Source organism: Dipodomys merriami, unplaced genomic scaffold (genome assembly GCF_024711535.1).
Source record: "Dipodomys merriami isolate MVZ:Mamm:240054 unplaced genomic scaffold, mDipMer1.0.p SCAF_114, whole genome shotgun sequence".
Lineage (NCBI taxonomy): Eukaryota > Metazoa > Chordata > Mammalia > Rodentia > Heteromyidae > Dipodomys > Dipodomys merriami.
Genome location: NW_027202427.1, coordinates 2,970,307 through 2,984,688, shown reverse-complemented (window position 1 = coordinate 2,984,688; position 14,382 = coordinate 2,970,307). Strand labels below are relative to the sequence as shown.

General features: G+C 42.2%; 2 protein-coding genes across 2 annotated transcripts in view; both read right to left on the bottom strand.

The window, feature by feature from the left end:
• Positions 1–14,382, bottom strand: part of LOC138822737 (mitochondrial intermembrane space import and assembly protein 40-like) — a 46,720-nt gene that overhangs the window by 5,831 nt on the left and 26,507 nt on the right. The window lies entirely within an intron of this gene.
• LOC138822659 (vomeronasal type-1 receptor 94-like) lies at positions 11,687–12,640 on the bottom strand. The gene has a single exon (XM_070015441.1). It carries the CDS (start codon positions 12,638–12,640, stop codon positions 11,687–11,689), a length of 954 nt encoding a protein of 317 aa, XP_069871542.1.

Sequence of the window (14,382 nt, the reverse complement as noted above, 5' to 3'; positions counted from 1 at the left end):
AAAAACATCAGGAATGACAAGAAAACACCCAGAGCACTAACGATGCTCATCAGATGTCTAGAAATAAAAGAGCTAGCCAAACCTAAATTGAGCAGATGGAAACAAAGAATGTGCAGAATGTAATGAAATAGAGACTGAAAAAATTATATGAAGAGTCAGTGAAACAAAAAGTTGGTTCTTTGAGAAATAAAATTGATAAACCTGTAGCTAATCTAAGCAAAAAGAGGAAGGACAGTACCCAAATTAATAAAATTAGAGATTAAAGAAAAGTTCTCACAATAAACACCAATAAAATCCAGATGACAAGGTGACTCTTTGAAAATCTATATTCAAACTAATAAAAAAAATCTAGAATAAATGGACCAATTTTTCAATACATTTGACCTATCAAAATTGGACCATGAAGATACAAACTACTTAAACAGGTTTATAACGAACAATGATATTGAAGCAGTAAAATTTATTTTAAGTCTCCTAACAAAGAAAAGGCCATGACCTGATAGATTCACTGTCAAATTCTATCAGACCTTAAGAAAAAAACAACCTTTACAGAAAATATTCCTCAAACTTTTCCATGGCAGAAAAAGGACCCTGCCAGCTCACTCTTTGAAGCCATATTACACTCACTACAAAGCCAAACAAGGACAGGACAAAAAAAGAGATTTATAAGCCAATTACTTTTATGAATATAGACACAAAATTTCTCAATAAAATTTTGTGTGTGTGTGGGGGGTCCGATCGTGGGACCTGAACTCTGGGCCTGGGCGCTCTTCAGCTCTTCAGCTCAAGGCTAGCACTCTACTACTTGAGCCACTGCGCCACTTCTGACTTTTTTCTTTTTTGCTTATGTGGTGCTGAGGAATTGAACCCAGGGCCTCATGCATGCAAGGTGAGCACTCTACCACTGAGCCACCTTCCCAGTCCTCAATTAAATTCTTGCAAACCCAATGCAGCAACACATTAAAAAGATCACACATGAGGATCAAGTAAGTAGTCTGCATTCCATGGATGCAAGGATGGTTCAACCAAAATCAAAGTATGTGAGATAGTACATGGCTCAAAGACAAGAATCACATTGCTGCTAGACACTGGTGGCTCACACTTGTAATCCTAGCTGCTCAGGAGGCTGAGATCCGGGAACTACCATTCAAAGGCAGTTCAGGCAGAAAAGCCCATGAGATTCTTATCTTCAATTAGCCAGCAGAAGGCTGGAATGGAGGTATGGCTCAATTGGAAGAACTCTAGTCTTGAGCAAAAAAGATAAAGGACAGTATTCAAGCCCCAGTACTAGCATCAAAAGAAAAAAATCACTAGTGATATCAATTGATGCAGGAAAAATGCCTTTGGTGAAATTCAATATCCTCTTATGATAACAGCTCTGAAGAAAGTAGCAATAGGTGGAATGTACCTTAGTACAAAAAAGCCTATATATGAAAGATCTATAGCCAATATCATACTAAATGTGGGAAAACTGAGGTCATTTCTTCTAAAGTGAAGAATGAGACAAGAATGTCTACTCTCCCACTTTTATTTAATATTATACTGGAATTCCTAGCCAGAACAAAAAGTAGGAGGAAACAACAAAATGGATTCAAATAGGGAAGGAAGAAGTCAAATTATCCCTATTTGCAGATGGCATGACCCTATATGTAAAGGGTCTCAGGGCTTCCCCTTCAAACATCTAGAACTGATAAACACCTTCAGCAACATAGCACAACACGAAAGCAGCACACAAAAGTGAGCAGCTGCTCTGCACACCAATAATGAGCACGCGGAGAAAGAAGCCAGAGAGCGATCCCATTCACAGCAGCCACAAAACATACAATGCCCATGTGTAAACTAAAGAAGCAACGGACCTCTACAGTGGAAGAAGAGAAATCAAGGAAGACATCAGGAGGAAAAACTTCTCATATTCCTGGATTCTCAGAGTTAGTATCACCCACTAGCCATACTACCAAACGTATTCTACAGATTCGATCACTTTTCTATTTCATAGAAATTGAAAAATCAATCCAAAAGTTAGTAAGAGAACATAAAAGACACCAGATAGCAAAAACAATCTTGAGCAAAAAGAGCAATGCTAGAGGTATCATGATACTAGACTTCCAATTATACTATAGAACTCTAGTAACATATCGGCATGGTAGTGGCAAAAGTGGACATGAAGAAACAGAATAGAAGACTTGTAAATAAAACCACACAGCTCCAGTCATCTAGCTTTTGATAGGATCAAAAAACCAAAAACAAACATACCACACATGCACACACACACACACACACACACACACACACAACCAACCCTCCCCCCCCACAATCCTCTGGAAAAAATAATACAGCCCCTTCAATAATCATTGCTGGTAAAACTGGTCACAACTTATGCTGGAGACTAAAGCTAGACACTGTCTCACTTGCTGTGCAAAAGCCGACTGCAAACTGGTTAAAGATCAGCATGTAAGCTCCGAAACTGAAACGATCACAGGAAAACCGAGGGGAAACTCTAGAAGATATAGGCACAGGGAATTACTGTCTTTTGAATAGGAGTCCAATTGCTTGGTAAATTAGTGCAAAAATTGACAGATGGGACAGCATCAAATCAAAAAGTTTCTACACATCAGAAGAAACAATTACCATGATTAAGAAACAGCCCACAGAATGGTAGAAAAATCTTGGCCAACTATTCATTGGACAAAGAATTAATATCCAGAATATATAGGGAACTCAAAACCTAAATGAGAAAAGAACAAATAGTCCAACCAATAAATGTTACAATGAATTGAGAAGACAATTCTCAGAAAAGACATACAAATAGATATATTTTTTAAATGTTGAACATCCTGAGCCATAAGAGAAATGCAAATCAAAATTACACTAAAATTCCATCTCATCCCAGGCAGAATAGCAATCATCAAAACACAAACCATAACCAATACAGAGAAGGATGTGGGGGAAATAGCAACCCGCAGCCACACCAGTGGATGGTGAGCTAGTACATCCACTCTAGAGATTAGTATGGAGGCTCCCAAAATGCTAAAAAGAGAACCACAGTATGACCCTACCAGACTGCACTTGGGAATGTATGCCAAGAAGTATAAATCAGTGCACAAGAGAGATACCTGCATACCCTGGTTTGCAGTGACTTTGTCCATAATAGCCAAATTGTTGAGTCAGCTGAGGTGTCCAACTACTGATGAACAGATAAAGAGAACATGGTACATTACAAAGCTGTAAAGGAAATGAAATTATGTCATTTGCAAGAAATGGATGACCATGGAGATTATCATGAGTGGGATAAGCTAAGATCAAAAAGTCATTTATTCTCACTCGTACACGGTAGACCTAAAAGGCATGTGCACACACCCGTGCGCATCTACACCGTGGAGCATCACGTCCACGGATGAGGACGTCCTAAAAAATCTCACTGGGAGATGTTGAACAACAGAGTGGCAGGGAGCGTGGGGAGAACACACTAGAGAGGTTATTCTGATAACAATCGAATAGATGGGAATGGCAGATAATAGACAAATGCCTGATACAATTAGCATACATATCAAAAATGCAGGACCGGAGCAGAGCAGGCTGGGGGGGGGGGGTGAGTGTCAGCAGGAGAGGGAGGGTCGAAGAGGGTGAGCCGCGTGGGAGCTGGTGAAGCCTGCTGGGATGGTCTAATAAGGGGAGGCCGGGTGGGGTGGGGGGACCGGCAAGGGGGAGGCAGGGCGGGACTCCACGAAACTCCCTCGTACAACTCATACATGCTAATGAAAATGAAGATCTTTTAAAATTGCCGTCTCATTGCAAAGATTTCCGCACAAGTTTTCCTGAGGCAAGCTCGGCGTCTCCCCTGCGCGGCCCGAGCTTCTGGCAGGTTGTGGCTCTACAGATTTTGGTGAATTGGGATGAGAAGGATGACATAAAAGAGCAAAATCGTCTCAAAGACACATTTATGGGCTTGGCCCGCGTCAGGTGACCTTCCCTCGGGGCTGACTGTATGCTGTTGGCTGTTGTCAGACTGTTGCTTGTTAAGAATATTCTAGCAGGGCATATAGTGCCGAATGTAAACTCTGAAATACGACTGCCCACATTTACAACTAGGATCTGCCTCTGTGAGGCTCTACAAAATATGGCTGGCTTTATTGGCTACATCCTGGAGACTTTCTGCATGGGAGAAGATGAAGTGTGCATACCAAACCTGGAGGTGTTTCTGGCACATGTTGATGCCAATTGTTTTTATCACCATGCAGTTCCTCAGGCATGTGATCTGGGAGGATTAATGCAGTTATTTTAATGATTGATCAGCTCTGTCTCTTCCTGAAACGGAAAAGATAAACATTCAAAAACAGTAGAATATCTGAGCAATCCCCATTCAAAAGCTCTGGTGGGACTTTCAATCTTTCTTTTGAATCTCCCGATGGAATGGCGTGTGTCCTGTGTTTGCTTTGATGCCGGGCCAACGTAACTAGCTAGCGCAGGAAGAGGCCAGTTATCAAGTACAAGCAGGGACAGATGCCAATTCTTCCTTGTCAGGCATGTGAAATAGAACGGTAAGTCGAAATATAATTGAATAGACGGAGGGTCAGTCATTCTACTTTGAGGCTCTAGTTAAAGGAAAGGTGTTCAACTAAAGCTTGAAAGACAGGTCTCACACAAATGTAAGATCTCGTTTCTCCTTCAAATATGCACTGCTCTCCAGACTCAAGAGGCCTGTCATAGAAGTTATGCTAGGAAATTTGGTGAATGATCTACTGGTAGAATATTTCTTGTAGCATGCATGCATTTGCTCAAGGTGACTCATCGTACATGTAAGGTACAAAATATTGTAAATGTTTTCAGTCACACATTTGTGAAGTTCGCAGGTGTAAGGTATGATCATTTTGAGGCTGCTTAGACCATGTGGCTGTGTTAAATAAGATGCGAAGGGAAGCAAAAACGTGAAGCATTCACAAGTGTGGGAAAGCACTTAGATTCAGAGCTGAGGGGGTAGCTGGTAAAGCATTTAAGAATGTGAGTTTCTCAAACACAGCAGTGGTACTCACTAGACCATGTTGAGAGTGAACTATACAGGTGGGACAGGAGGGGAAAACTGGGAGAGAAGGGGAAAGGGGTGACATTGTCCAAAAAGAAGTATACACTGTAGCTGACTTATGTAACTGTAACGCCTCTGTATATCACCTGGGTAATAACAATAAAATATTTACAAAATAAATAAATAAAATAAAAAAAATTTTAAAAAGGGCTGGGAAGGTGGCTCAGTGGTCGAGTGCTTGCCGAGAATGAATGAAGCCCTGGGTTCAATTCCTCAGTACTACACATACAGAAAAGGCCAGAAGTGGCGCTGTGGCTCTAGTGGCAGAGTGCTAGCCTTGTGCAAAAGAAGCTCAGGTATAGTGGCCAGGCCCTGAGTTCAAGACTCAGGACTGGCAAAAAAAAAAAAAAAAAAAAAAAAAGCTAAAAAGCCAAGCAAGAATACAAGGCTGTGAATACAAGCCCCAGTACACACACACACACACACACACACACACACACACACACACACACACACACACACACACACACACACGGCTGGGCACTACCACCTTTGTTATCACTAGTGTAAGAGTGGGCAGCGAAGCCTCGGAGGCGAGGCTGGACCTGCTTTCTGTGCAGGCGTGGGGATGAAGTGCACGCTGGCCCTGCCCCCTGTGGCTCAGCTTCCACTGGAAGCCAGGATGGGACGAGGGGAGATGGCTGCACCCAGGAAAGACAAACCTGTCACCCACGTCAGCGCCCCACAAAGCAAGCCGAGCCCAGACCGCAGTGGACAAAGGCTTGAGGGGATTTGGGCAGATGAACGGCAGCTGTTTCTGGAAAATAGGGTGATAATTACGTTTTCATTTTTTGTAACTTATAAAGATTGTGGCTGCCGCTCAGGGCTTATTTTTGTGCCAGTCCTGAGGCTTGAACTCAAGGACTGGGCACTGACCCCCAAATTTCCACCAAACAAAATGAGATTTGGGCATTTCTATTTATCAGAGAAATTAAAATGGTTTGTTTTTTGATGAACATTTTATGGAGAAAAATTTAACGAAGACAAATACTGTTTCTGTAGGGCTCCTGCAAATTATATTCCTGGGTCCTTTGGAGCCAGGAAGTGGAGAGTGCCCTCACATTCATTCATTTACTTCATATTTGGTGACCTTGCAATCTCATCAGCGCATCTCCATTGTCTCTGAGTTTCTGACCACTGGAAAGCACACCAAAGGCCCCCATTAATTTGTAATTTATGGAACTAAATCAGGGCAACAAATGTTAGTGACTCTGTAGAAATGCGAGGTTGCCTTCTTACGAAGTTTTGAAGGAATATTTCATTTATTTCTAAAAACTCAGTTATTTTAAATTACTCAAACCACAGAATTCACTTAGACTAATAATAGAACTAATAGTTCTATTTGACTTGTAAAGGTTCTAAGCAAGGATGAGGGCAGTTAGTTAAAATATGAAATTAAAATATCAATCAGTTGAAGACTACGTGTCTTAAATAACTAACAATGTACCGCATGTGACGTGGGTGTGGCCATAGCCCATCAGTGGAGGCCATCTAGTTCAGAAAAGTAAATGCAAACCGAAAATTAATTAGTACTCCCTGTTAATTTTTGGAATCTCCATATAAGGGAAATAATATCCTTAGCACACCTGCCTTGAACAGAACCCTGTGCTCTGGGCTGAGTCTGATAGAGCTACATGGCCCTTCTGTTGCTGTGGAAACTGTGGCTGGCCATCCCAGGTTTCCTCTGTCCCAGCCTGCCTAGGACCTGCCCACACGCTCTTCTCCTTCTGTGTTCAGCACACTTACCCAGACAGATGTGAACGGGAGGCCTCGCTGCACCGGAGAGGAACCTTGCAGGGCTGGGTAAAGAGCATTTTGACTCAGCTCTCCACGGGCCACACTGTCAGTGTGTGTGGGAAGGCCACAGGTCCCGCTGGGGAGCACAGGCCTGTGGCATGCCCGGTGGGCATTTCACCTGCATGCTGACTTCATTTCACTCCCTCCTGGATAATAGCAGTCTGGGGAAATCTGGGGTGAAAAGTTTTCCAAGTTCCCTTGCCGCGTGTGGGTGAGGGGTTAGAAGGATCCCAGTCATGGAGACAGCAACTCATTTCAACCCTCAGAGTCATCATTACCTGGAAACCAGGTCCTCCATGTAAGAACGCTCGGGGAATCGTGGCCTGCTGTGTGTTGTGTGGCGGGCCCATCTCATGGCAGCCACAAGGAAGGCCACACCCCAGAGCAGAGGTAGCACAAAGTATGAAATAGATTTGAACTAGTTCTGTCTGAGGATCAGATTCAAGGGATGACATAATTATGCTTCCATTTAGTTCATCAAAGTTTCCAATTGTTTCTGAACTAAATTTCCACCTGTTGTATCGGATATATAATACTCCCTCGTGTACATTTATATTTCATACCACTGACATTTGCATCGCAGTGCACGTTCTGTGTCTGTGATCTAGACACTCTGATTCAAAGGAGGTCCTCAGCTACCCCCCCCCCCTCAGTGAAGACTGCTGGACGGGGCTGCACACGTGGGGACTAGCAAGGAAAGTGCCCGGGCTCCTCACTTTCCCTGGAGGCAGTGCAGGACTCACTGCTCTGTCTGCTGCTCCACTCAGTGAATTTGGGATCCCCCTAGCCCTGAGATACAAAGTAGGGATTCAGGGAACAAGAGGAAATCTACTTGATGAGAAGATTGCAAAGCTCCCTGCCAGTAGCAGCAGCTTCAAGTATACCAGGAAGGAAAGCTCCTACTGTGAGTGCAGAATGGGAAAATTGACACCACTATGGAGACCCTACTAGTTGTCCTCAGTTGGAATGATACTGGGCACCAGGTCCAGTGCCCTCAGCAAGTGAGAGAATGATTGGCTACCAAGCCATGCACCAGTCCAGTAGTAAGGAAGGGCATCTCAACACAGCCACTAAACAACCTGCATGAACACTGAGACTTTTTCAAACAAAAACTTCCAACCAATGACTAGACCTCAGGTGCACAAATTCCAGTGCACAAACAGAATGAAAAACTAGATAATATTGACTCTTTCCAAACTCAACAACTCTACAGTAATAAACTAATGAAATCTTGAAGAATTCAAAAGAATGAATATAAGAATGATTTGTAGAATTAAAGAAGAGAGAAAAACTTGGATTCCAAGGAAACCCAAGGAGTACAATGAATAAGGGAGAAAATGCAGGTGCCAGACATGGAATCAACAAAGACATTGAAACTCTGTACATATACAGCTAAGTACATGAAAGGTGAAACTGAGTTGAAAACCTGATCAACAGACTAGATCAAACTGAAGACAGACTATCAGATGTGAAGACAAAGTGGTTAGGGTAATTATTTTAAAACATACAGCCAAAGATTAAAAAAAATCTAAAGATGTATGAATGCACATACAAGACTTTTAAGACACCATTAAAAGACCAAATCATAGGCATATTAAGAGGAGAAGAGGTTCAAGGAAAAGGTATAGAAAATCAGTGAAACCCAAAAATTCAAAAAGAGATGGTCATCCTGGTACCACAAACAAGACCAGACTTGTCCACAGTGTATTTTTCTGTCAGTCATGAGGCTTTAACCCAGGGCCTGGTTGCTGTCCCTGAGCAATTTTGCTCAAAGCTAGCATTCTACCACTTTGAGCCACAGCTCCACTTCTGGTTTTCTGGTGGTTAATTGGAGAAGAGTCTCATGAACTTTCCTGTGTAAGCTGGCTTCGAAATATACACCTCAGCTTCCTGAATAGCTCCAATCACAGGCATGAGCCACCAGTGCCTAGCTCACTGTGCATTATTACTAAAACATTAGTTACAACAAAGAAAGAATATTACAAGTTGCAAAAAAGAAGTAAGTCACATATGAAGTCAGAACCATCAGCATAACAGATTTCTTTTTTCTTTTTTCCTTTTTTTTTTGTCAGTCGTGGGGCTTGAACTCTGGGCTTGGGTGCTATCCCTTAGCTCTTCAGCTCAAGGTGAGTGATCTACCACTTGAGCCACAGCGCCACTTCCAGTTTTCTAGTGGTTTATTGGAGATAAGAATCTCATCGACTTTCCTGCCAGGGCTGGCTTTGAACCATGATCCTCAGATCTCAGCCTCCTGAGTAGCTAGGATTACAGGCGTGAGCCACTACCGCCCAGCACAGATTTCTTAATAGACACTTTAAAAGCAAGAAGAGCATTAAGTGATGTATGGCAAAACTTCAAATAAAATAACTGTCAAACTAGATTACTCATCAGTTTATCAATGTATCATGATTATTAATGATGCCACTATAAAGATTAAGATACAGTGTATTTGTGGGCCCAAGTTTTCAGTTAATTTGGGTAAAATACAGACATATGGCTATTGCATCATAAGATCACAGGGTTAAGGATAAAAAGCTGGACACTGTTTTCCTGAAAGATGACATCATTTGGTATCCCACCTACAATCCCGTGAAACCCTTGTAAGCGCACCAGCAGTATTTGGCGTGGGTACTGTGGGGAGGGCATGAGCTCCTAGCTGCAGTCTTACTGTCGGTGTTCCCTAAACATCTTTCCCTGCGTCTGTCAGCTGTGAAGACTCTGTTCAGTGTTTTCTCTTCAGCAATCAGAGGTATTGTTTGCTCCTCTCATGGAGATGCCTTCTTGGCATTCCAATGGCTGCCCGGTGTTCTTTGATGGGAACTAGTTAGCAGAATTCCAGTTTCTTAACTCAGTGCTCTGACTATGCTCTGATCACTTGAAAATGTAGAGAATATGCTAACTATGTCCTCCCCACTGTTTACCCAGAAGAAAGCAGGAGGAATGATTGAATGTAAGGTATCTGGTTTTGCAAAATTTCCCCGAGAGTTCTTTTGAAATACTGAAAGACTTATAATGTTAGCCACAACCTGATAAAAGCACAACCTGATATTATTTATGTCATCATATCATTTACTAATTAAAGAGAACATTTTGAGGCCCTAAATTCCATGTCTTGAACATGTATCAGACTAAGTAATTTCTGTGCACTACATTACTGTTTAAATCAGGGATGTGCAATAGTATAAACACATTATCTAGAAAGTTAAAAGATTAGAACTACTACCAACAATCACAGGGTGGAAAATGGCTGAACCCATACCAGGATAATCTCTCTTTTTTTTGCAGAAAGTAAAAATAAGATTTGGACCTGTATAAAAATATTATTTTGTTCAGCATAAGTTTACTGTTTTTAATTATTAGAAAATACTACTTTGGAAAATTTACAATCTCTTGACTTAATTTTCTTTTTTTAATTTCAGAGTGATTATTTTTTTCATGGTTGACCACAGATCATTGAAAACAATGCGCTGTATAAAGTAGACAACAAAATTTGCTACTTTAATAATGTCTAAGGTACAACTCATTGGAGTTGGTATATTCACATTATGAAGCAATCATTAGAACATCCACCTCTGGAAACTTTTTCTTTTTGAAATGATGTTGTGCCCACTAAAGAAGAAATCTCACTGGGTGCTGGTGGCTCACACTTGTAATCCTAGCTACTCAGAAGGCTGAGATTTGAGGATCATGGCTCAAAGCCAGCCGGGGCAGACAGTGAGACTCTGATCTCCAATAAACCACCAGAAAACCAGAAGTGCTGCTGTGGCTCAAGTGGTAGAGTGCTTGTCTTGAGATGAAGGGCTGAAGGACAGTGCCCAGGCCCAGAGTTCAAGCCCCATGACCACCACCACCAACAACAACAAAAAGAACTCCCCATTCTCATTATCCCCTGGCCATTCTATTTTCTGTTTTATGAATCTTACTGCCTTCTATAAGTAATTTCAAGAAGCAACTAATTTCAATCAGCATTATATCTGGAAGCTCCATCTGTGTTGAACCATAGGCCATAATTTTTGTGAATCTTACTAATGTTTTACCCTATGCTCTGGGCCAATTTGTTCATGTCATTGGACTATTTCCCCAACGGTGAGTGTGATTATAACAAGTCAAGTACTATGAGCATTGATGTACACTCCTGCTTGAAACCCCATGGCTTCCTATGCTGGATTATATGGTAATGATTCTGTTCATGCTCCTGGTAGATAAAATGGAGATCACAAAGACTACTGAGTTAACTGTCACCATAAACTCGCACCTATCCATTCACAGTGTGAGTCAGCTAGTCCACTTCCTGTTGCTGGAACTAAATGCCTGAGACAGTCAATAAGAGATACATATTTTGGCTCAAGGACTCAGTCCATGCTTTCTTGGCCTTGTTGTTCTGAGCCTGTGGTAGCGCAGTAACCAGAGCAGAGTGGTAGGGTAAAATTTCTTCTTTCTTATATATGAGAAACAAAAAGAGGGAAGCAGCTAGTGTTCTATTATTCCATAATAGGTACTGGCCCAGCAGCTGACCTCCTCTCACCAGGCCCACCCTCTTAATAATGTCTTGTGCTAGAGAAAGCTAAAACATGGTACATTGGGGATAGTTCAGGTCTGAACTATAGCAATGGGCTAACCTGAGTTTTGATAGGTTCCCACTGAAGACCCATTTAGGAAAAAAAATGTATTTCAAGACAGGTATGTTTTGATTGTCTTTATATATTTGCCGTTCATACATACAAAATAAGTTTAATGGGAAAAGCACAACTTCCTATTAGAGCATACGGTATATTTCATTCTCAGTTATTCTACAGCCAGTTCATTCCACTACTTTGAGACTATATCCATTCCTGAATAGACATTTACTGTCCTTCCCCACACAGTTCTCACAAAGATGATCACATGTTTGTCAGTACTCATCAGCACCAGTGGACTTACTGCAGCATAGCTATGGTCCACCAGAACAATAACATAGTACAGAACTGGGTCATTGTTCCACATAATTCTTGAAGCAGAGATGCTGTAGTCTAAAATGGACATCACCAGAAAGAAACTTGTGAGCATCAGAATGGTCCGGGTGGCCCTTTGCTCTGGGGATGCTTTCAGAGAAATGCTGGCACTGTGAAGATGCTGGGACCGCCTCTTGTGTCTACACAGGAGAAGGACCATGTATCCATTAGAGAGGAACGTGAGGCCCATGAGGAGGAATTCCCGGAAGGTCAGAAGTGAGGAAAACACCTGCCTGAGAGTGTAAGAAATGGGCAAGACAGAGCAGGATTCAGTGACATAGATAAGGCTGTCTGAGGTCAGATTGGGGGTTGCGATGATGGAGATGAAGATGTGACTGCTCACTGACATGTACAAGACCCACAGCACAACAAGCGCACACAGGGAGGGATGTGGGGATGTGCGCTTGAACTTTGCCAAACAGGAGCTTCTGGGGCTGAGGGTGATGGCCTGGAGGACACTCAGCAGGCAGGTGACACAAACAGACAGGCCCCTGACCAACCTGTATAAGTAGACAAGTGATTTACACATGATAGTATTCCAGAAGCTCTTCCAAGGCATAAAAATATCTGTAGCTATGATCCCCATGATTATCAGCATCATTAGGTGGGTGAGGGCCAGGAGCCCAATGAACAGCTTGGTGGGACTCAGCCTGTGTTCAAGAAGGAAGAAGATGTGGAAGAGAAGAATGATGTTGGTCAAGATTCCAATGGCAACTTCAGTGAAAAGAGTGCTTCTTACAGCAGCATTGTGGTATAGTTTGTATTTAATCATCTTATATGACAAAGAAACATATATTGGATGTCTGTGGAGAAAAAGAATGTTTTATTATGACAAATATAACCACGAGTTAATCATAACTAACATCGATTACTTTGTCAAAATATGTGGATCAACATGCTAGATAAGATAGCCAAGTTCAGAAAGACAAATATCACATGTGTTTGCTTGCATGTGGAATATAGACAAAATAGTAATATAATCAAGTGAAGGAGAAAAAGAAAAAGGGAGAAGGAAAGGAAGAGTAGGGAGAAGGAGGAGGAGGAGGAATAGGAAACACAGGAGGAAGAAGAAGGAAGAGGAGGAAGAAGAAAAAAGAGAAATAAGAAAGAGGAGGAAGCAGGAGGAGGAGGAAGAAGACAACAAGGAGGATGTGGAGGAGGAGAAGGAATGAAAAAGGAGGAAGAAGACATGGCAGTAAGAGGCTATCTGAAGGGAACCAGTGGGAAGAGGCGGGAGAAAGGAGTGTGTGAAGGGGTTTAAGTATGATCAAAGGATACCGCATGTGTGCATGAAACTAGCATAAAGAAACCACTAAAAACTTTTAAAAGAGGGAGGTGGAGGTTCGGAAGTTAAGAAAGCGTGATTCAGAGCATGAATGCAATCACCGCACATTAAATGTTTTCACACACTTTTCCATTAATACTCAAGTGAATCTCATGCCTCCGGAAGTCGCGCCTCTTCCAGATTGGGCAGATATATACACACATTGCTGGGTCCCCTAGCTACAGAAGATCACTGGAACATTAGACGCGGTGTGCTGCGGAACTTATTTCCTTTCATTCTGTCATTCGTGAGCTTTTTCTGGGTTGAGAGCAATGTTTCTGCTGGGCTTCATATGCAGCATCTTTTTCTGTACTGGGCAAGAATCTGCCTTTGCGTGCATGCGGGCAATCACTCTGTCACTACCATACCCCAACATCCAATCTGCATCGCCTTGGGTGCAATATCTAGTGTGTGCTCTACAAATTTGGTGAGTTAGAATGAGGATTGCACAGAAGTGGCAGGGAGACCTCTGCAGCAAAAGGACTCCACAGGTTGGACACACACAGGGTTATTCCCTGTTCCCCGGTTCACTTAAGTGTCAGACCCAACGTCCTTAATATATGAAGAAAGCAAGGATTGATACAGGTAGACGGTGAAGATAGGTGGCCTGAAGTCATACCTAACACCTGCCATTTGCTACCAGCATAAACTTGAGTAGCTCTACAGTAGTGAGCTCCAGGACCTTTCTCTGAACACTACAAAGTAACTACACATCTTACATTGTCATCAGTGTGCCAGAACAATTTTCCTATGTGAGCAGGGTCTTGTCAAACATTCATCGGTACTTATGCCAAAGTCTTTCCTATGAAGGCAGGTGGAGTCAGGGAAGTTTGTGGAGCCACAATTAAAATAGATTCAGGCTATTCCGCTTCCAGGGGTGATTAAAGACATGTCTCCAATCAGCCCTGACATTCTCCCAGGAATCAGCCTCCATCTCCCTTTCAGGGGGCTGAGACATGTTTCCAGTCTCAAGAGGCCCATGGATGAATTCTCTGAGATCATTTGATGATGGTGGACTTGTGTAGTATCTCTGTAACATAACTATACACTTAATCCTTTAAATATGAGATATAAAGATATAGAGTGGAATTACTGCATGGTCCCTTAAATCCTATAGTTGTACAATATAACATATAATACAAAGGCAGAAACAGGAAAGACTTACTACCATGGAATTCCATTTCAGAATC